Genomic DNA, 21,733 nt, shown 5'->3' on the forward strand with positions numbered 1-21,733 from the left:
ACCACTTATATTTACCTTACAGATAGCAACAAATAAACTCTAACAATACATCCCTTCATCTGCTTTTTCCAGTGACATATCTGGTGGCAAAGAACATCAGGATTCTGAAGGAGGATGGGGCAAGCAAGATCTGGGAGGCTGACTTTCCACATTAAATTCCTACTTGTTATAATCTTATTCATTCAGACCCTGTTCATAGGACTTTGAGAAACTCTGTATAGATTCTGACATTTCTTGGATAGTTACATAATAAATTATATCACCTGATGAAGTGAAGAAAACATCTATGATAAATGTGATCTGGATCCTAATATTGAATTCCAGATCATTACTTTAATTTTCATTCCTATCATAGGGTAGAAATAATTAAAATATAGTTTTAGATATATCATTCATTATTGGCTATAGAAGCTTAGAAAAATCCTCTCTTACGCAAGGTAACTCAATTTCTGAAACACTTAGCAGATTTCATAAGCATAGAAAAGTACAATTGGGTACCTTTATGTTCCATATTTATAAGGATTGAATATTCTACATTTTCACTTTGCCTCAAAAATAAATAGCTTTAATTTTGATGATCACAGTAGCAATGAATTATTATTATTTTTATTTACATTCTTCAAAAACTTCTCATAACTTATATTCTGTTTAATGTAGAGTGAGGAACTGTAAGACAGACAGCTTACTCAACCAACGAGGAAGGACACTCCTACCTGATTCTAAAGTAGTCACAATGACTTCAGGGCTTGACTTCCCTTCTACATATGCAGCACTTACATTTCCAGTAAATGCAGTGATCACCACAGAATATCTGGTAAATATTTTTAAGTCTTTAATTTCCATGGTTTTGTTTTCTTCATTTGACTTGACAAAGGAAATATTGAATTCATCACGATCTACCTATGCGGAAAAAACACAGTTAACAAGAAGCAATACTGGAGTATTTTGTTTTACCAGAACATGATAATACAAAGCTACATGTACATTCATCTGACATTTATAGATTAACTTATTTATTTACATATTTACTTATTTAACAATCAGATAGCCCTGGAAAAATCTAAAGTGTTATTATAACAGTTCATTAATTAGTAAATATTTTAGTAATTGAAAGGAAAAGAAAATAATCAACCAAATGCACAAGCAAAAAAAATCATTTTTTTCAGTCAATGAAATTACTTTCTACTCTAATGCTTTGTTAAAAAAAAGTATATAGGTTTTGGACTGTGTTATCAAGGGTTCAAATGCTAATTGGCCACTTGACAAACCACTAAGGCTCTATGTATCTTACCTTCTATGTATGTGAAATTGGGGTGGTAAAATAATTACAGAATTATATTGAGATTTAGAAAGAAGAGATCTGAAGTAATTGGTACAGAGATTTTGATCTTAAAAAATTACATTACCCACAAAAAGAAAATACAGAGGTATACATATATAAAATATGCGTGTGTGTGTGTGTGTGTATACGCATATGTTCACGCTCTATGACCTGAAACACACTTTTTGGAATGTAACTTATTTCTGAAATGGACTTTGATATTTTCCACCCCTTTTATTTAACTCCATTTACTGCATTCTGATAATGACCATAGTTTGAAAAACTCTTGATCTAGCACAATGCATGACAGTGGATAAAGACTCAATTGCAAATGGCATAATTATTTAATGCGCATAAATGAGTACCTGTAGGTCTATTAAATGTAGCCGTGTGACTTGTTCAAATGTGGTTTGCCTGCAATGGAAGTTCTGGCCCATTGGCTCCAGACATTAAAAATAGCCGAAATTTTTAACACTACATAGAAGTGCTTTTCCTAAGATCCATGAGAAAATTCAAAACCCTTGTTGATTTACTACTCTAAAGTACTTGAAATAAATACTTAAAATCTGGTTTAATATATGACTAGCACTATTAAGTTCATTTTTGACTTGTTCCTCACTTGTAATTTTAAAGCTTTTGTTGTTGTTCAGTATGTTTCTGTAATTAGTCTTTTTTAAGACCTTTTTTAACTTGAAGATGTTACCATGAAAGCCGAGCTAAAGGCTAATGAGTAATACCAGTATTGCAAACAGTTGAAAAGACCATTCCCAGCTCAAGACAAAGCAGTGGAGACCAATGTCCCACTTCTCTAAAGAGGCAGAAAAACTAATCAGAATAGGAAGTCTATTGATCAGACATATGAACCCACTGGTAAAAAGTGTGTATTTAATTAATTGCCGTTATTTAAACATCACATAAAATATGGCCTTTTTTAAGTCTAGGTTTATATTCATAATGGGTACAAGTTATCTTGTTGGGTGTGGTGGCACACGCTTGTAATTCCAGTAGCTCCGGAGGCTGAGGCAGAAGATCACAAGCTCAAAGCCAGCCTTAGCAAGTTAACTGAGGCCCTAAGCAACTGAGTGAGACCCTGTCTATAAATAAACAAACAAACAACAACAACAAAAAACAGTCTGGGATGTGCCTCTGGATTCAATCCCTGGTACCAAAAGTAAATAAATAAATAAATAGTAGATAAATAACCTAGAGATAAGTAAGTAACAGTTGACCCCTGTAATGGGGCCTGGGTTTCCATTTCCATTTCATTTGGTTTCATTTTCATGGTTTGATGTTGCTTGCCTAACTACTACAACTATTTAAATTCTGCATTTGTAGACCTGAGATGATTTCCTCAAGATTCCATAGCTCCCCAGTAGCGGAGATGAGATTGGTTTTTTAAAAGTCCAGAACTCTCTTCACTGTGACAAGTCGGTGGGCTTGATCTTATAAATTACACTATTTATAAATTAAATGATTCCAATACTCTTCATTGAAACAATAGATAACAAATATCAAATAGCGAAAACATGGCACAACATGCATTGTGCTGTATCCTACCTTTAAACTATTTAATAAAATCTGAAAAGAATTCTGGTCCTCAAACTCAACATGTACAAAAGTTCATTATATTTTCATTAAACCTACTTCACCTTGGTTGTTAACAATTACTCTCCCACTTACCCAGGACGGACACCTCAAATCATTTTACCCCTCATTTTCCTTCTATCAATTCCAAGCTTGTTTGCTCATTCCACAGTTGATCATCTATTATTAATATGAAATCACTCTTATAATTTTTGAGCTATAACAATACAATGTCAGTAATTAGACCCTGGATCTTCTTTCCTGCCAAGCTCTTATTTTTTTTTCTTCTTGTCCTACCTCACCTCCACCCTTTCCCATCTGGTGTAACCTTATTCAGCCATCAAGTCTCAGAGTAAATTTAACGTGCTCTTTGAAGTCTCTATACCTGTTTTCCTCCATAACAGAAACTTTAGTTTGCTAACTTGTCTTCCCCCAAACCTTCATATCTCAGACTCTATAATTAGCCATTTAAATTCCTACATCTCCCTTTTGAGTATGAGCTCCTTGAAAGCAGAACTTTACTTTTTCATCCTTGTTCTAGTGAATAAAAGCTATTCAATAACTATTTGTTAAATGAAAGAGTAAAGGGAACAATGAATAAAAGACCTCAAGATGCATTCATTTTTAGTAGAATCATCCAGAATGATATCTATGCCCAAATGTCTTTAGTGTCAATTTGAAAACAAATTTTGTTTGAAAGTCTTTGAAAGGAAGGTTTTTATGCTCTTGTGACTCACATTTTTCAGAAGCCAGGCTAAAGCATAAATCCTAAATGCACTGTTAAGTGTTTTTCCTTGGTCTGAGAGTCAAAGATTTTAAAATGTTGATGGTTACATCTTTCTTAAATGAGCTTCAGATAAACTCTGAAATGACAGTGACCATATCATATTTGTTCACTTCTACATAGCCAGCACCTGGCATGGTGCTGACATTAGTTGCATTTATAAATGATGTTGAATTAAGGAAGGAAATAGTTCTACTCTTCAGAACGCTATCCTCAGGTACTCATCATAGTTGACATGTTCCATAGTTAATATCATCTACTCCTATAAAATTAATCATCTTCTAAATATCAACACTTCCAAAATCTGCTAATCCAGAATTTCCCTCCTGTGTTCCACAGCCATATGCAATACTTTGTAATGGGTATGTTGACTGGAAGACTCTGAGACACCTCAATTTCAGAGTGTCTCCTACTGAACTCATTTTTTTCCTTTATGAATCTATTCCTTCTTATAATTTTGCAAGTCAAATATCCTAAAATCATTCCTGATTTGTTATCTCACTCAATTAGATGGCTGATTTTTTTTCACCAATTTTTATAAATTTAAATTATTTTTCATTCTTTTCCCTTGCTACATTTCTTTGTTCCTATGTTTTCTTGACTTCTGTCTCTTTGTCTAAATTTGCACCCTAACACTGGTCTCAAACCATCTACTACAAACCTACTCATCCTATACAACAGAAATCAACATCACTGCTTTAATTCCCCACAAACTGCCACCCCACCACTCTTTTTTACGGGGTGAGGGTGTACCAGGGATTGAACTCAGGGGCCACATCCCCACTGAGCCACATCCCCAGCCCTATTTTGTATTTTATTTAGAGACAGGGGATCACTGAGTTTCTTAGAGCCTTGCTTTGCTGAGGCTGGCTTTGAACTCCTGATCCTCCTGCCTCAGCTTCCAGAGCTCCTGGGATTACAGACATGAGCCACCAAGCCCAGCTCACCCCACTACTCTTAAAATAAACCCCAAACTCTGTAATATGTTATGTAGTTATTCTCCCAATCTAGCTTCTTAAACTCTTCTTTCTGAATGCTGTGACCTGAGATAGCAGCACCGCTCACTTTTTCTTAAATGAGAATTACTCTGTTTTCTTTTGCTTTTCAGGAACTGCCTTAATTATTTTTCAAGATTTAGTTCTGATTTTATGTTATCTGGAAGATGTTTCCCCTAATGCCTTTTCTTTTCTCATTCTCTTTTATGAGCCTATTTCTACTGTATTTTAAGCCAATGCATTATTTGTTACAGATGGACACAATACCTTCATTTATTCATTTATTTTTATGTGATGCTGAGGATCAAACCCAGTGCCTCACATGTGTCATGCAAGTGCTCTACCATTGAGTCACAGACACAGCCCAAACCAATGCATTATTATCAATTAAACACCTGGTTTTTATATATCATCTATCCCCTGAGAATTAATATAATAATAATTGTTTTACTAAAACCTGATACTTAGTGAGCACTTACTTTGTGTCAGGAAATGCTCTAAGATTTTTATGCATTATTAAGTGATTTAGTCCTCATGGACTCTCTACAGACTACTATTATTTTTTATTTTACATATACAAACACTGAAACACAGAGAGATTAAGTAAACTGCCTAAGGTCTAACAGATCTGGGACTCCAAACCAAGTAGTCTGTTTCCAAAACTTGCATCCTTAATCATGATCCATACTGCCTTTTAAGAAAGAAGGTAAGACATGTATTACTGATTTGATGTCAATCAGGTAGAATGTTGGTCCAGTGATGACAGCAGGTTCACTCCAACTGATGTTGATGCTGAAAGGTGATGTCGCTACAACATGCACATTTTCAGGAGGACCATCTGGAGCTATGACAATAGAAAATCAATTATTCTGCCACATTAGTTAGCACTTGCTACAGTACAACAATAGAAAAGATCATGAAAAATGGATACTCATAATGAATTCATTTTACATTAATTTACAGTTCACAGCATGCTAAAGGTATAAGCAAATTAAATGAACTAATTATTTATACTTAAAACTTCCATTCAGAAATTGGTTAATTAAAATAAAAAATATGTGATTTAAACTTAAAATCATATTTTTGAAAGAAACTATACCATTTCTAAAATAAACATTTTGAAATGTTTATTTTAGAAATAGGTAATCTAGCAATGCCATTTTAAGAAAACCCTTTGAGAAAAATATTTGACACCAAAAAGAGGCAAAGGAACACAGTTGAAAATAGAAACAAATGTAAGGGAATTATGGTTAAAATATATTGTCTCACAAGTGTACAAGAGTAAATTGGGTTTGCTTAACTGTTTTCACTGAAGGGATAGAATAGGAAATAGGTTATTCCATTATTCTGATCTACTATTAAAAATAGTAAACTTTGAATAGATCTTGAATTCACCATGATTTAAACTAATTCTTTAATTTGTCATAATTTTTAATTTGTTGGGTTTTTTTAGTCAAAAACAAGGGATAGTATCTTAAGAATTAATACTGTTGAATACCCTTATGTGTAAATTTCAAATTGCAAAACCATTAGAAATCAGAAGGGTTAAGAGTACATTGAAAAAGACTTAGTCACAGTTAATCTGACAAGGACATTAACCTTAGAACAGTGTTGTGCCCATCTCTGTCCTCCCAGGGACCCTAGTCAATTCTAATGCTGTTGAATATTGGGAGGCAAGAATTTCCTGCTTCCTAGTTTTAAATTCACATGAGAAAACTTTACTGAACAAACTCTATTACATAGAATCTGATAAGATATAAAAGAAAGATAAAATATCCCTTCCCTCAAATAATTTATAACCTAGGAAGAACAACAAGCTGTACAATCTTGACGAAAGAATAAAATGTCCAGACCTCATCTCTCCATCAACTGCATATTTCATAGCATTTAAAAGAGAATTGTGAAGACAAAATATGTGAGAGTTGCTAGTTCAGTGTTGGGAACATTACTATCCAAAAATATAATAAAGGGCCTAGTTAACCACCCCAAGCAGAGCTGAGAAAAAAGTGACATTCAAAGATCATTCCTGACACATCTAACCACCCATACTAATAAATATTTTACGTTCCATGCATGAATCAGTCATTTCAGAAAACCAAGGTATTTAGCTCATCACTGAGTTGAACCTAAATGTCATCTCTTGCACTTTTAATCATTCTAAGCCACATTTGTATTTTCAGTAAACTTTTAATGAAATTTCCTGTTTTGTTTCACAACTGTTTCCTGTATTCTATTAACCTGTGTTTTTGAAGTATTGGAACTCCTACAGAAAACTAAAAACTAAAAGTAAATACACATAAGAGAATATATGTAAATATATTGTATGTATATAATACAATATATATATATATATATATATATATATATATATATATATATATATTTTATCTATTGGAAGTGATGAAAAGAGTTATCTTATTAATTGAGAGGTAATTTAAGAGAAATATTTTTTTAAAGTCCTCATTTATTATAAATTACCACCTAATTATTTTAGTATTATACAAATAATATGATGTACTTACAAGTACAGAAATATTTCAACCCTTTTAGGTAACTTTCTTATGGAATTTATCAAAATTCCCATGCAAAATATGCCCAGAATTGTATTTCTTTTTTAGCACAGTATATAGTAATCTATTACTAGAGTCTCATAAAAGGGAAATACAAAATTACAATTATGAATGCCAACTGCCAAAGTAAAGAAAGCTAATGATGGTAAAGGAATGGGGAGCTGAAAACATTCCAGTTTAAAAGCATAGTAACTTACAAGCATCTTTAAGAGACTTTGTTTGTCTCCCCATAAAATGTCACACTCTGATTTAGGATTGTTTGTGAAATGAATCTAGTCAGTAATGGGCCAAGATATCACTATACCCTCTCTCTTATAAATCACAGCAATTTACTCAGTAGGAATGATCTATCCTTATTCTCTCATTCCCCATAATCCAATCACTTCCTCTCATAAGCACTTTCCCCCTGGTTTTCACAATAATGCATTTTCTGTAACTAACAACCATCATTTCCTGATTATCATGCTTCTATCCTTGCACAGGAATGTGGGTCTTATGTGGGTCAGGGTCATCTTTCCCATCCATCTGTGTCTCGATGCTAAGTGTGTTAGCTGAAAGGTGAGTCTGGATAGACCATCATTATGCCTAGACCATATGAAAGTTTGAATGTCCCCAAGTCTGTGCCACTTTGACTAAGAACCAATGAGCTTTAATATATCTAATACTACACTTTCACAATAAACACAAAGACTTTTTAGCAACTTTGCATTCTGCAAATCTCTGTATGTCTAATTTAGTTGCAGAAAACACTATAGAAAATTCTGTATGGTTTTAGTGCACTGTTCTATGGTGAATTTCCTAATAAGCATAAAATAAATACAAGATTTGATAGCAGTTCACAAAAAATCTTGAGCTCTGTGTGTGTTGATTTCAATTTTCTGTACATATACTTGAATTTTAAGTCCAGTTTAAAATTTATGTAAAAAGCTTATCAATAGAGTATTTTAATTTCAGGATCTGATAAATGGGACTCCTAGATTTCTAATGACTATCATCACTACATGAAGGATCCTGTTGTTTCTCAGCTACAGAAATTTAACTATGCTGGTACTGTGAGTTTACTTTGATTCAGCACACCTGGAAGAATTTGCTTTGAGTTTTAGATGTCTCTAAAGACCAGAGGACATCTAATTGGCTGTGTGGATTCCTTGTGTTTTAAACCATTCAGGGCATCCAGGGTCCTGCAGAAGCTCAGCAGTTAGATTTACCACATTTCCACCATTAAGCAGCACTGTGATAATTGGTTGTCCTTTCCTAGTGTTGGCCATTTCCCTAGAGCCCAGGAATTCACTGGCCCATATGGCATACCACTCTTGCTGTATGAAATATTTCAAGGCAAGTCATTTTACAAGACTTCGATTTTGTTTTATAGTTATATTTCCCAACAAGGTAGTACCATGAACAACAAGGACTATGAACCCAAGAATATTGGATTAAACTGTTTAATGAGTACTGAGCATGATTCATGAATGTTCATAGTACTAGGTTCTACAGTATAATCACCTTATTTGATGATTAAATGAGTTACCTATCTAATTTTAGACTGGCTTAAGCTGAAAACAAAATATAAACAAAACCCCTCATTTCCATTGCTAGGAATATGAGGTAAGAATGAAAATATTCTAATTTTAGTACTATTTATTTAGGATCAGGTAATACATCTTTTCCTAAAATAGCATCATGTTTCCAAAACACTGTATACAATGGTGATTCTCCAAATATGGTCTCCAGACCAAGCAGCATCAGTTATACTGGGCAAGTCATAGAAACAAATTCTGAAGGCAAAGCCCAGACTTACTGAATCATACCCTGGGTTTGAGGCACAATCAAATAACATGCCCTCCAGGTGTGCCTACAGTCAAATTTGAGAACCAGTGCTCTCCAATATTAACATACTATTTGAAAAAGTATAGACATTGGTTTTCAGATTAGGGAGTAATGCTTATAACTCTTAGTAACAAAGGTGGAAAGTGGGATTAAATTACTACATCTATGAAGGCTAGAAAAGGAGCTGTGGAGGAAATTTGGAAGCTAGTGGTCAATAGTGCAGAAATGGACATTTGTGCACGAAGTTCTACAGTTTGGTCTACTCTGATGTGTCATTTTACTTTAATTCGGGAGAACCAGGAAATAAGGTTCTTTTTACCATAACCTCCTCTGATCCCCAAAGTTTCTAGAATACCATGTCTTCACATTCCATAAAAACATAAGAAAATGCCACTAATTCCATACTACCTTTAAGCTCTACATGGGAACAACCTGGAATAACTGAGGTAAGACCATTAGGCACAATGGATAAACTGAACATTGCTATTTTGTCCTCCCATTCATTTGTACATAGGCATAATCTGGGTAAAATAAATATCAAGGGTATTAATAAAGAAAAAGAAAAATTCAGAAAACCTCAAAAGTTAAGTTTGAGGTTTTATGTTTTAAAGAAAGTTTTAGCCCCTTTGTGTGGGATTGGAGATGGTTGCATTTTATACTAGGAGCTTGTATAATAGCCTCAGCTATTTCTTGGACCCAATAGTCAAAGATAATAATATTGCAGAGAATCCTTATAATTTCCTTTAACTGCTGTTTTTTGTCTTAAAAAAATTTGCTTACACAAATGGGATTTCAAAGATATTTTTATTATATTCTAAAACATTTGCTTAATAATCTGGCAAGCACTTTTCTGACATTAAATATGTAGATGGATGCTTTTAAAAATAGTTTCAATTTCATATGCTAGCTGTTGCCTCCTTTATGCATGAATTCACCTGAATCTGTTCTCTTTGAATTTCTTCTCTTTGTAATCACACTTAGCCACCTCCCACACTATCCTAAGGCTTTGCACAAGTCCTAGTCAAGATCTAGGAGTGCAGACTTTATGCTAGAAATGAACTAGGTTCATGAAAGTATCAAAGTGTAAAGTACTTAATGAAAGTATCAATGTGTAAAGTACTTGAACTCAACCAGCACATGAACTCCACAGCCTGGGGTTCCCAGTGAGCCTGACCAAAAAATACCCAAATCAATAGATTTATACTTAACCAATAGGATCTTCCATAGAATTTGCTATAATTAAATGAGTGTTCTCTTTACCTCCTTAGAAAAAGCAGAGGTAACAGAGTTGAATACTTGTTGATCTAGAATCTGAACTTAGCTTAAAAACCCAAACTCACAATGTTAATCCTACTTCACACTTCTTTTAGGACCAAAAGAGAGAAGACTCTCAAAAAAGTAAAAGGAAATGCAATTCAAGGTAAGATTTGAAGTCTGAGATGAGAAAGGAAGAAAGTTCATTTGAATTTTAAAAGGATTAAATGAAGCTGAAAGGGTACAAGATTGCACAACACCCTTTCCCCCACTTTTTAAAAATGAAAACCAGTCTTTAAAAATATATAGATGATTTATAAAAACATAGGAGTAATTTCCTTTGATTTTTTTTAAAATGATTTTTCTGAAAACACATTTTACTTGCTATGTTAAGTGCAATTTCAACAATAAATAATTTTAACTATTTAAATTCTAGAAAAATCGTTTAGTAATCTGACAAAAGCTCTTTTGTCACTATTAAGTTGAGCAATCTATTAAATACTTTGATTTTATATGCTTACTATTTACCTCTTTAAATTACTATTTCATCCACTATCTTTACTTTGTAGTCATATTTAGCACCCCCAATTTTAACATTATGCTTCCTCGTTTTCTTTATGAGCCAACAACCTAGTATGATCCTGGCTTACTACATAAATTTATTACCAGTTCATTATTTTGAGAATGATATGGGTATTTTGAATGCTGCAATACATTCTGAAATAAGCATTTATTAATTTTCTTCATTGTTTGAAAGCCTTTTAAATTAATTGTATACAAAATTCTTTCCTACGTGAAAGAACTTCCAGGATGGGTATAGGAAAGACAGTAGAATGAATCAGACATACTTTTCCTATGTTTTTATATGAATACATGATCAGTGAAACTCCACAGCACATACAACCACAAGAATGGGAAGTTCTATTCCATGTTTGTATGATATGTCAGCATACATTCTACTGTCATGTATATGTAGAAAGAGTAAGTAAAAATGAATAAAAAAGAAATTTCTTATGTTAATAGAGAAACTCATAAAATGATTAACAATATAAATGTACTATTTTATTGAAATAAAATAAGCTAAATATATCCAACAGAGACAATAACTGATCAGGAGAATTTTAATTTTGACATTAACCACACAAGTATTTGAAAGACAGATTTAGACAAAAAATAAAATTAGTATAAACTGCTTTGAAATATGGAGAATTTTGACAGCCAAATGCTTCTGCATTGACATCAAACACCTTCTTTCCATACCATAATGATTTAGGTAACAAGTACACATGAAAGGTAGAAACATATAAGATATGGCTACCTGGTCACTCTTGTTTTTAAGGAATTCAGAGACCCACAAAAGAAAGAGACATCAATAATTATGATGTAATATATTCAGTGCTTTAGAAACAAGCTTTAGGAGGTGGGAGTGGAAAGAGGGATTTCTTGAAGGCTTTTCAAAGGAGATACTAAAATGAAATAGAAAGAAAAGGTAGTTGGTCTTCAAAAGAGGAGGATGGGAAAGATGGTAAGAAAGAAATGCTGAGATTATGCAGCATAAAGGAGGAGCAGTGCATGTATGGGGATATAAACCAAAGCACAAGTAACCACGTATCACTTACTAAAAGACTGATTTTTACATGCAGGCAAATAGCAACCCATCAAAGATTTTTCAACAGAGGAATGACATGGTCAAGTAACTATTCAAAAGCTGTGTGCAGATGAAGGGTAGAAAATAGAGGCAGAAAGAACATTTTGATATCTTTGCAATAATCTAGGAGATGAATGTTAAGAGTCTGGTTTTAGAGACACTTAGCAAAGATAAATAAATAAATACAAGAGATATTTAGAACAGAAATTTAATAGAATTCAGTTATTGACTTTTGAGAGATAAAAGCAGCTAAAAAGAATTAATAATGATTCTTCGATTGCTAACTTGAATACTAGATGAACAGTGGTGCAATACATCAAGGCAGGAAAACAGTAGGAAGACCACACTGGCAGTGGGGTGGGGCAGTGGTAATATGAAGTCTGAGATGTATGTGGAAACCCTCATGGCCATACCAATAACTTCCATATACAGGTCTAGAGGAGAGAGATGTTGTTTTGAATTATACATTTGGGAATTTCAGGCACCTAATTTAGAAGAATTTCAACAGCATCTCCTTTCACAGAAGTATAATCATCATGTCTAGGATAAATTATATTTATTTTCTCTAGTGACAGCAGGATAGAGCACATCCTAAAAATGTACTGCCACCAAATAGGCTTCTATATGTCTTTGGTTATATTTTCTTATTTATTTATGGTTAACATTGCTCATTAATATGCAATTGCATCTTTATAGAAAAGATAATTTCTGTGTAACCAGAGTGTTGATCACATTTTAAGTGTATTATACAGTTTAGAATAAACCAAGAAAAATAATTGAGTGTATACTAATGCAGTAACAATTTTTTAATTTCAATAATGTTAAGGTGTACTCTACTCTTTGTTTATTTTCTTCTTTTTAAATTATAAAGTTACAGTACTTAGAAACTCCTTTGATGAGGCATGTTTTGTTGAATTTCTTTTTTTTAACCTAACAGATGTTTGGGTAGTTAAAATTCCTCATGAGTATGGTATCCTGCGGTTTTCACAACCTAAGTGTTACCCCAGGAATCTTCCTTTCTTGCTGTCTTCCAGTCCTGGTGGTCTATAGGAGATGCACATTACAAAAGAGACCCATCTCATTCCATACTAATTTCACACCCACACTCCTTTAAAGCTGTACATTTCCTCAGCATTGTTATGTATCTATTGTGCACCACGCAGATACTTAACAGCTTTCCATTTTCCATTCCACACCAAACACAGATCTCAAATTGCTTTTGAGTATATAATCAGAAAAATAAGAGATGAGTAAAATAGTCTGTAAGACTTCACTGTTTCAAGTTAAGTATTTCTGCCTTTTATAATTTTTGTGCTTTTTATCTATAAACACAGCATGAAATAGAGTTATGGGTATTCACAGATGATTTAAGGAGAAAAAAACAATTAGACTTTAATTATCTAGATCAGAGAATATAGGAGAGAGAAATGTTAGCTTGAGTTGACTAAATATTGTTTCTTCCTTCACTCTGTTTTACTATTGTAGATTCAGATTCAGAGTAAGCCAATTTAATTCTCAGCTTGCATTCTGACTTTGCTTCCTGGATCTTCTATTCTGTTGCACTGCTTTATGATCTCAGAGAGAGTTCATAACAACAAATTTTCTTATGCTATGAGCCATTTTAGAGTCTTTTATAATATTTATAATTCATAATGGGCTGTATTTTATTTGAACAATTTTAAATTTTGACCAATTTAATTTCCAAATAGTTATCAAACACTAACTCTTCATCAAGAAACTCCAGGTTTTGATAAGATGTTGTATTAATAAGTGCTTGGGCAAAATTTGATACCATTAGAACAAAATGCACACTGATTGGAAACAATGATTTTAAACTGTTATCTTTTTTCTAATCTAGAGAAATGGCTATTATTATTTTATCTTAAGTCATATCATGAAATTACATACCATTTTTGAATCAATGACAGACAATACAAAACATTGGTTTTGTTCATCCAGATTGCTTTTTGTTTGGACAATGTCATATTTTAATCTTCGGAATGTAGAATCAATATATAAATATTACACTTACTTTGACTCTGAAGAAAAAAAAATGACTACTCTTCAAGATTCTTATTGACTGAATAACTGAATAACTCATTCCTTTTCTTATTATACTATATGTTATTTCAGTATACATATTATATTATAATAATATATGTGATGTCTTTGTCTTTCATGTCAAATGCAATCTTAGATTCTCTCTCCTTGTCTTCGTATCATAAAAAATTTCCTTTACCATACAATTACGAAATTCAGAATTCAAATATATTTATTATTATAACAATGTCCCCTCTACAATTGAAAGCAAAACATTCCTCCATTCCTTATACTAAAAGACAACCAACTCATTGTCATAATTTAAACAGTAAGTAACTTATTATCCTCACCCACATATGACCAATCATTTGAGAAGCTATAAATTTTTGAGACTGCCAAGAAAATCATATGTCTATTATATGCTCACCTTTCTTAATAAGAGTGGTACAAAGTCAACTTTATGAGCAACTAAAACTCTTAGCTTTAGAAATGCTTTAATCTATAAGCACTTATTTATGTTTTCTAGTTACTTATATTGAAACACTTATTCCTTTTCAACACCAACAAGCTCAAAATACCTATTCTTATTGACTAATCCCAAACTGACTTTTATTTCCCACTGGGAAATAAAATATGATCATAAATATTAAAATGGTGGAAGAATGACACTCAAGTAGAAAGGTTTGAGAATGCAGGATTATTTAATAATTCCACTTCCAGTTTTATTTTCCAGCTTCTGAACTGATCATGTTATATGTTGTTTTATGCCAATTAAATGTCTTCCATAATAGCATCAATTAACTATGCTTATAAGAGATGGTACATTTACAAAATATACTTCTTGGCACAATGCAGTAGGTACAAGCAGGTCATCTCCATGTGAGTGCTCATCAGGACTAAGATGAAAAACCCTTCATGACAGAAGACACATAGGTACAGGTATATTTTAACCAAAAGTTACAGCTGAGCTATTCACAAGCCAGATCTGATATATTCGGGTTGAACAACTAAATTTTTTGAATTTTTAAAAATTAAATAATTTTTAAAAATTAAGAAATTGAATTTTCTTGTTTCCCTGCAAACATCAGAAGACCTAGTAGCATGGGCTGTCTATAAGACAACATCAGCCAGAGGTAAGTGGTGGCTGCCACTTCAGAGAGTACATTCTCTGTTATTCTGCCATGGTTTCCATCACTTCGAATTAGCACATGTGAGTCAACTTCATTCATTATGGTTTCTGTCAGATTCTTTGAAGGAACTTACAGTTCCTGGGGCTTAAAAGTTTATTCAGTCAAATGTCCCACTTTTGTATCAGATCTTGTGATTTCTAACTACTTCTGTCAATTGAAGCAACTAACACCTCTAACTTTAACCATCTTTAAATTTTTAAGCACTTATTTCTTTGTTTTCCATTAGATTAAAGTAGTTATTTCTTACCAAGTTAGGAGGTTCAAAATAACTATTCTTATTCACTAGTCTCCAACTTGAATTTGATTTTTTAAAAATTATTTCTTTATGTTATGGTACTGCCATCTTCACCATCACCACTACAAAACAATTCCTTCTCCTTTCTCCACTACAGCTTATTCAATCAAGTTTAACTCACTCAGGAATTATCTACAGAGTGTCTCTAGGGATGATTCTAGGCAATAAGAAAATAGCAAAGATTAAGGCAGTCTCTAAAAACAAACAAATAAATTAAAATTTAAAAATAACAGGTATTTCTAAGAGTTTATCATAATAGATGTTGTAATAGACAATTATTATGTGGCAATTTTAGATGGAGTTGGTCAGAGAAATTTATTGTGAGCAGGGATCATTTAAGTAGAAATCTATATAGAGATCTCCTGCTCATATAAAGTAAGAAGTGGAAGAACATTTCATCAAAAGAAACAGGGAACGCAAAGTCCCAAGTTCTAGAAGTTGAATGTGTTTAAGCAGCAAAAAAAAAAAAAGTCCAACATGAGTGGAATGCAATGGTAAGGGAGGAAATGGTCACAAACAAGGTTAATTGTGTTAGGGAAGAGCCAGGTCACATAAGGCTTTGTTAATCATGTTCAGAAATTTGAACTTTATTCCCAGAGCTGTGGGAATTCATTGGGTAGTCTTAAGCATGAAAGTAGCATCATCTTTTTTAGGTTTTGAAGGATCATCCTGACCACCCAGGAGGCCAGTCAGGTTTAGTGCAAATTATAGCAATAGTGATTAAGGGCTAGACTAACGCAAATTCAGGGAAGGGCTTCAAGGGTGTGGTTGAAGGGAGCCACTGGTAGAACTGAGGAGGAAAGGTGCAGTGCTTGGATTTTCATTTTCTGCCAATGATTGAGTAACAGTATACTTTACTAAGATAAAAAAAATAACTGGAGATGAGAAGCTTTGTTGTTTAGATCATATTAATTTTGAGAGGTTTACCTGAGACACACACCCAATAATATCAGTTGATGAGATAAAAATCCTAATGTGGAGTTCAGGGAGAACATTCAGGACTAGAAATAGAGATTTGAGAATAATCAGTATATAAGTAGAATTGAAAGTCATAAGACAGAGGACACTTGGGGTAAAATCTCCTAGGGATTGTGTGCTGGTAAAGAAGAGAAAAGACATACTTAGAGTTAAAAAAAAAAGAAAGGCTATGAGGAGAGGTCAGCAAAAGAGCCTGGGGAAAGGCTTCAGGAAGCAGGAGAAAATCCAGAAGAGCAAATCTTACAGAAACCAATAGTTTTTAAGTGCTAAAAAAAAAGTTGTTTGAACAATGTGTTGAAGGCTACTACCCCAAATGTTAGATTATATTAGCAAACATTTATTAGATGTTATCACAAACATGATGCTACACAATATGGGGAACTGTAACAAGAGACACAATTAGGGGTCTAGGTAAAGCCTCAAGACAAAAGCTTATTTCAATATCTGTAAGAGCCTAACACAGTACCCATTTGCCACAGAAAATCCAATGTGTCTGTGTGTGTGTGTGTGTGTGTGTTTATAAACTCTACTAATAGGTACCAAAAATCTTAAGAAAATGTGATTTGGATTTTCAAGGAATCACTGAGTAAGAGCCTTGGTCAAGAAAGGAGGATGGCAGCATAAACTCTGTATTTGGAGAATTTACATGAGGTGGTATTGGGATGGGTGTCCTGACCCACCTGAAATTTGCTCTTGAGCTGGAACTGGGGTAGAAATGACTTTTCAGAGAACACAGAGAACATGACACAAAACTCTAGTTTCTGGGACTTGACAGGCAATTGCTTTGCACTGCATGAAAATCTATGTTCTATGCAGACAGGGTTCAGAATAAGTAATAGACATTTATTTATTTAATTATGGTCAATAATGTCTAAGCAAATAGGGTCACCAGTTGATTTTTAAAATATAAAACTTAAGTTGCAAGAGCAATCCTTATGTATACCTAGAGCTTTTATCATGGAAAAAACATTTAAACAGATTTTTTTTTTCTGAATGGTAAAGTCCTGAAAGATGTGTAGATAGCATAATAGTTTTGAGAGATAATTTACATTTCTTTGTATTTCTTTTTTTTTCTTCTCCCTGTTTCAAGCTGGGAGCCAGATGCTTGGCATTTCTTTGACTCAGAATTCTGTTTAGAAAAAAACACAAACTGAAAAAGTGCTTACAGATCCATTAGGATTACTACACTCGTGTGTGTGTGTGTGTGTGTGTGTAAGCCAGAAGTCACTAAAGGATTTAAAAAGTCAGCATAAAAGCAGCAGAGCCTCCAGATATCAGGGGAAAATATAGGCACTAATCAAGGGTACTACCTGGCATCAATGTAGCAGTGTAGCCTAATGGTACACCCCAAGGGTGTTCCCACAGTGCTTGGTTGAAGTACCAGACTTTGGGACCTTAACAAACCTCGGGAGTTTAAAAAAAGCCTAAAAGTCATTGAAATTGAATTATCCATTGGATTTCAATTAAGTTTAAATTAAATGTTATTTTTTTGTTTAGTAATTTTATGCACAATTTATTTAGTAGAAAGTATTAATATGTAGATATAAAGTATAACAGAAATCAACATATACATATGTTGAGATATATATATTAAGACAATACTTACGGCCAGGCAGGGTTTGTGTGGAAATCCAGTTGGAAGCATTGCCATAGCCAGCATTGGTGCTAGCAGACACTTGGAATCTATACCATCTAAATTTCTTTAATCCATACACTGTCTCTTCAGTTAAGTCAGCTTCATAAAGGTACTGAACTTTTTGATACTCAACACATTCTTCAGATTGCCATTCTCTGCATTCTTGAGCACGGAGTTGAGTGGTTATCTTGTAATTTTGGAAGTAACCAAGGATAGAATCAGGTCTTATCCATGTCAGTGTTGCACTAGTTGACTGAACATCAGAAAAAGCAATGTTTGTGGGAGCACTGGGAACTAAAAATTAAAGGGAAAAAATAAAAACAATTTGGATTATCAAATATCTTATAATCAGAAGGAAGAAATAAAATTTGAAATTTTTCTATTATGATGCACCTAGTGGAGATCTATTAGATTATTACCACACTTAGATTAATATCCACATACTTAATGAGCAGAACCCTACAGAGGACAAAATTATTGTGATTTTTGAAAAATTCCTAATTTTGCTCCCAAATACACTCACATGTGGCTTATGTAAACATACTTTGGTTTCAGATATAAGAAAAAAAATTTTACTGCTACAAAAGAAAATTGCATGCTCATACCCTCTGAAGAATTTCCTTGGTATGATCTGAATTTTATTATTGTATTTTTTTCCCAAGAAAGGTATTTTCATAGTTAAATGTCTAAATACATATAAGCACATTTTACTGATAATGTGGATTATAAAATTATTTTAAGTAAACAGGATTACTGAATGAGTTAACTTATATAATTAGTTTAATTTTATTTTATCCCATGTTTACTCAGGATTGACAAAACTTTTTCTAGAACATCGTGTGACACATTGATATTAATAGGCAGATTAAAGTATCAGTATATAATCTATATCCACATGGTCCTACTTAAGAGTCATACCATCCTTGGTTTGCTAATTCAAACCATGTCAGATTCTGAGACTTGTGTTAGGGATTCAAGATACAAAAAAAAAAAGCTCATGTCCTGTTTGTGAGACATGGTTTATTGGAATAGTAATATAAGCATATTATGGTTAGAAATATGAAGGATGAATGAACTAAGAGATAATAAAACTTTTCTCAGCCATGTTGCTCTTACACATGCATGTCTTTGCCAAAAACACTGAGATGAAGAAACATAATAATGACTTGCATGACTATTACATAATTCATGAGAACTATGTTAACATTCACACTTTAAAAAGAAAATTAATAAAAATTTAGAAACTCATTAATTCCTAAATATATCATAGTAGTTCAAACTACAATAAATGTCTAAAGAGCATCTAAGTAGTGCAAGCACTACTGTAGGTATAAAATATACAATGAATAAAATAGACAAAAATCCCTACTCTTGTGAAATTTACATTGGGGAGGCTAAATGTAATAAAAACCTATAATTAGGTATTATATATAGTACATTAGAAAGATGATCATTGATGTGGAAAAAAGTAAGTAAGGGAAGAAGGGTAGAAAGTTTCAGGATTAATGACATTTTAATAGTGGTCAGAAAGGGCCTCATTAATTACAAGACATTAGGTTCCTAATGAAAGTGAGGGGTGCAGCTATGTGGAAATGTCAGGGAGGAAAATTCACAGCAGGGGAAACTATGACAAAAGGCTGTAAAGTGGAAGTGTGGCTGGTGTATTTGAAGAATAACAAGGAGTCCTGAATGACTAGCAGGAGCTGACATCTGAGAAGAGATACCGAAGGCCGCACCATGTACATTATAAGAGGACATTATTATGATTTTCATTTAAGCATAAGAGTGATAGGCTCCACCATGTTTCATGGAATTACTCGACCTATAGAATTGGGAACAGACTGAAAGGAGACAAGGTGGAACAAGGAGACTAGTTAATTGGTATTGCAACATGAATGCAAGAGATCATGGTGGCCAGGACTAAGATGGTGGCCGCAGAAATAAAAAATGCAGTTCCTGAATGTATCGAGAAGGAGAGCTGACAGGATTTACTGACATGTGACATGAGGTATAAGACAATGAGAGGAACAAAAGAAAGATTTATAGACTTTGCAGTGAGCAAATAGAAAGATGAAGTCACTAATAACCAACGGGGGATGACTGTAGAAGGGCTAAGCCCTGGGAGAAATAGATTAAGCATTTGAGTATGGTAACTTCAAAATGCCTCTCAGATAGCCAAAAGGAGCTGTTGAACAGAACATGGATACTGAGTCTGGAGTTCCATAGAGAGAAGTCTAGATGTCATTTAAAAGTTTGAACTTTCAGCAGGTCCCAGTGGCTCAGGAGGCTGAGGCAGGAGGATCGGGAGTTTAAAGTCAGCCTCAGCAATTTAGCAAGGTCCTAAGCAACTCAGTGAGACCCTATCTCTAAATAAAATACAAAATAGGGCTGGGGATGTGACTTCTTCTTGACAATAACTAGCTAAAAAGCTACACAACAGCTTGGGGACTCACTGTGTCAGAGGGGCTTATAGAGAGCTTATGAGGCAATGGAAAATAATCAAAGATGTCAGAATGAAATGTTCAGAAATATATTTTATCAAGAATTGTACAATAGGAAAGTGAAAAATTCATATCTATATTGGTGGTTAACTCCATAAAGACAGACAAATGAGCAAATAACAGACTCTCGGCATTTGAAGGAAGCGTGAAGACCATCTAGGTCAAACTATTTTGGGAAATCTTCAGATGCCCAGCCACTGAACACAAAGTTTTTCTAGTTAGTTCTTCAACCAAACACTGGTCCAGGTACAGATAGGAAGGAATTTTGCTGTTGGAATTAAGAATCCAAATTCTTTATTAAAATAAAATATATCCAGTAGATCTGACCTTACAAGATGACTCCTTTAAATCAGAGCATTTTCTTTGGCTGATTACAGAAAAGGGACAGATTTAAAACAAGAGATGAATTCAATGTTTGAAAACTTCTCCATTGCTGTCTTTGAAGGAGGAGGCTCATACTAAATAATTCATGTCAAAGAGTTGACAGCAACCCTTGGCCAAGAGCCAGTCAAGAAATAGGTATCTCAGTCCTAGAGTAACAAGGAACTAAATTCTGTCATAACCCTATGATCTTGGAAGAAGATTCTGAATTCCATATAAAAATGTTGTTGACTTACAACTTCATTTCAGGTTGTGAGACAAAGAACCCAGGCACAGCATGTGTGTGCTTCTGATCCATAGCATTATGAGCTAAAGGGTGCTATTTTAAACCATCAAATTTGTCATGATTTATTACACAGCAACACAAACTCAATACAAACTGACCCCTTACTACTTATGTAGCTTCTGTGTAAGTATATAGAACAAAGTGAAATTCAAAATCTCAAGGAGCTTTTATTTTAAAATTTATTTTTAAATAACTCTATTAGTTTGTTTAGCCTACATTATTTTGAACTGATACCTACTTACCTATAAATCTTCATGCTGCACTGAAAACCCAACCTAAAGAGGTCTCATCTATATTTATCTCTCCACTTGAACATTCTGTATACAAGATCTAGAAACATTTTGCTTCTGAATCTATATCAATAAAAATATTGAATAATAACTGAAATATGTATACTTCTCATAAGTTACATGCACATAAAATGTCAATTTACAAATTGGATT

General features: G+C 33.4%; 1 protein-coding gene across 1 annotated transcript in view; it reads right to left on the reverse strand.

Moving 5' to 3' along the window:
* Ptprq (protein tyrosine phosphatase receptor type Q) overlaps window positions 1–21,733 on the reverse strand; it is a 214,322-nt gene that overhangs the window by 73,829 nt on the left and 118,760 nt on the right. Inside the window, exons 26-28 of the mRNA XM_046465089.2 lie at window positions 18,093–18,416; window positions 5,407–5,528; window positions 714–900 (exon numbers count right to left, since the gene is read on the reverse strand). Of these exons, the coding sequence (XP_046321045.1) occupies window positions 714–900; window positions 5,407–5,528; window positions 18,093–18,416 (633 nt within the window). The remainder of the gene's footprint in view (window positions 1–713; window positions 901–5,406; window positions 5,529–18,092; window positions 18,417–21,733) is intronic.

Source organism: Marmota monax, unplaced genomic scaffold (genome assembly GCF_021218885.2).
Source record: "Marmota monax isolate L192 unplaced genomic scaffold, Marmota_monax_Labrador192_F-V1.1 WCK01_AAM20220418_F8-fsc00146, whole genome shotgun sequence".
NCBI classification, from domain to species: Eukaryota; Metazoa; Chordata; class Mammalia; order Rodentia; family Sciuridae; genus Marmota; species Marmota monax.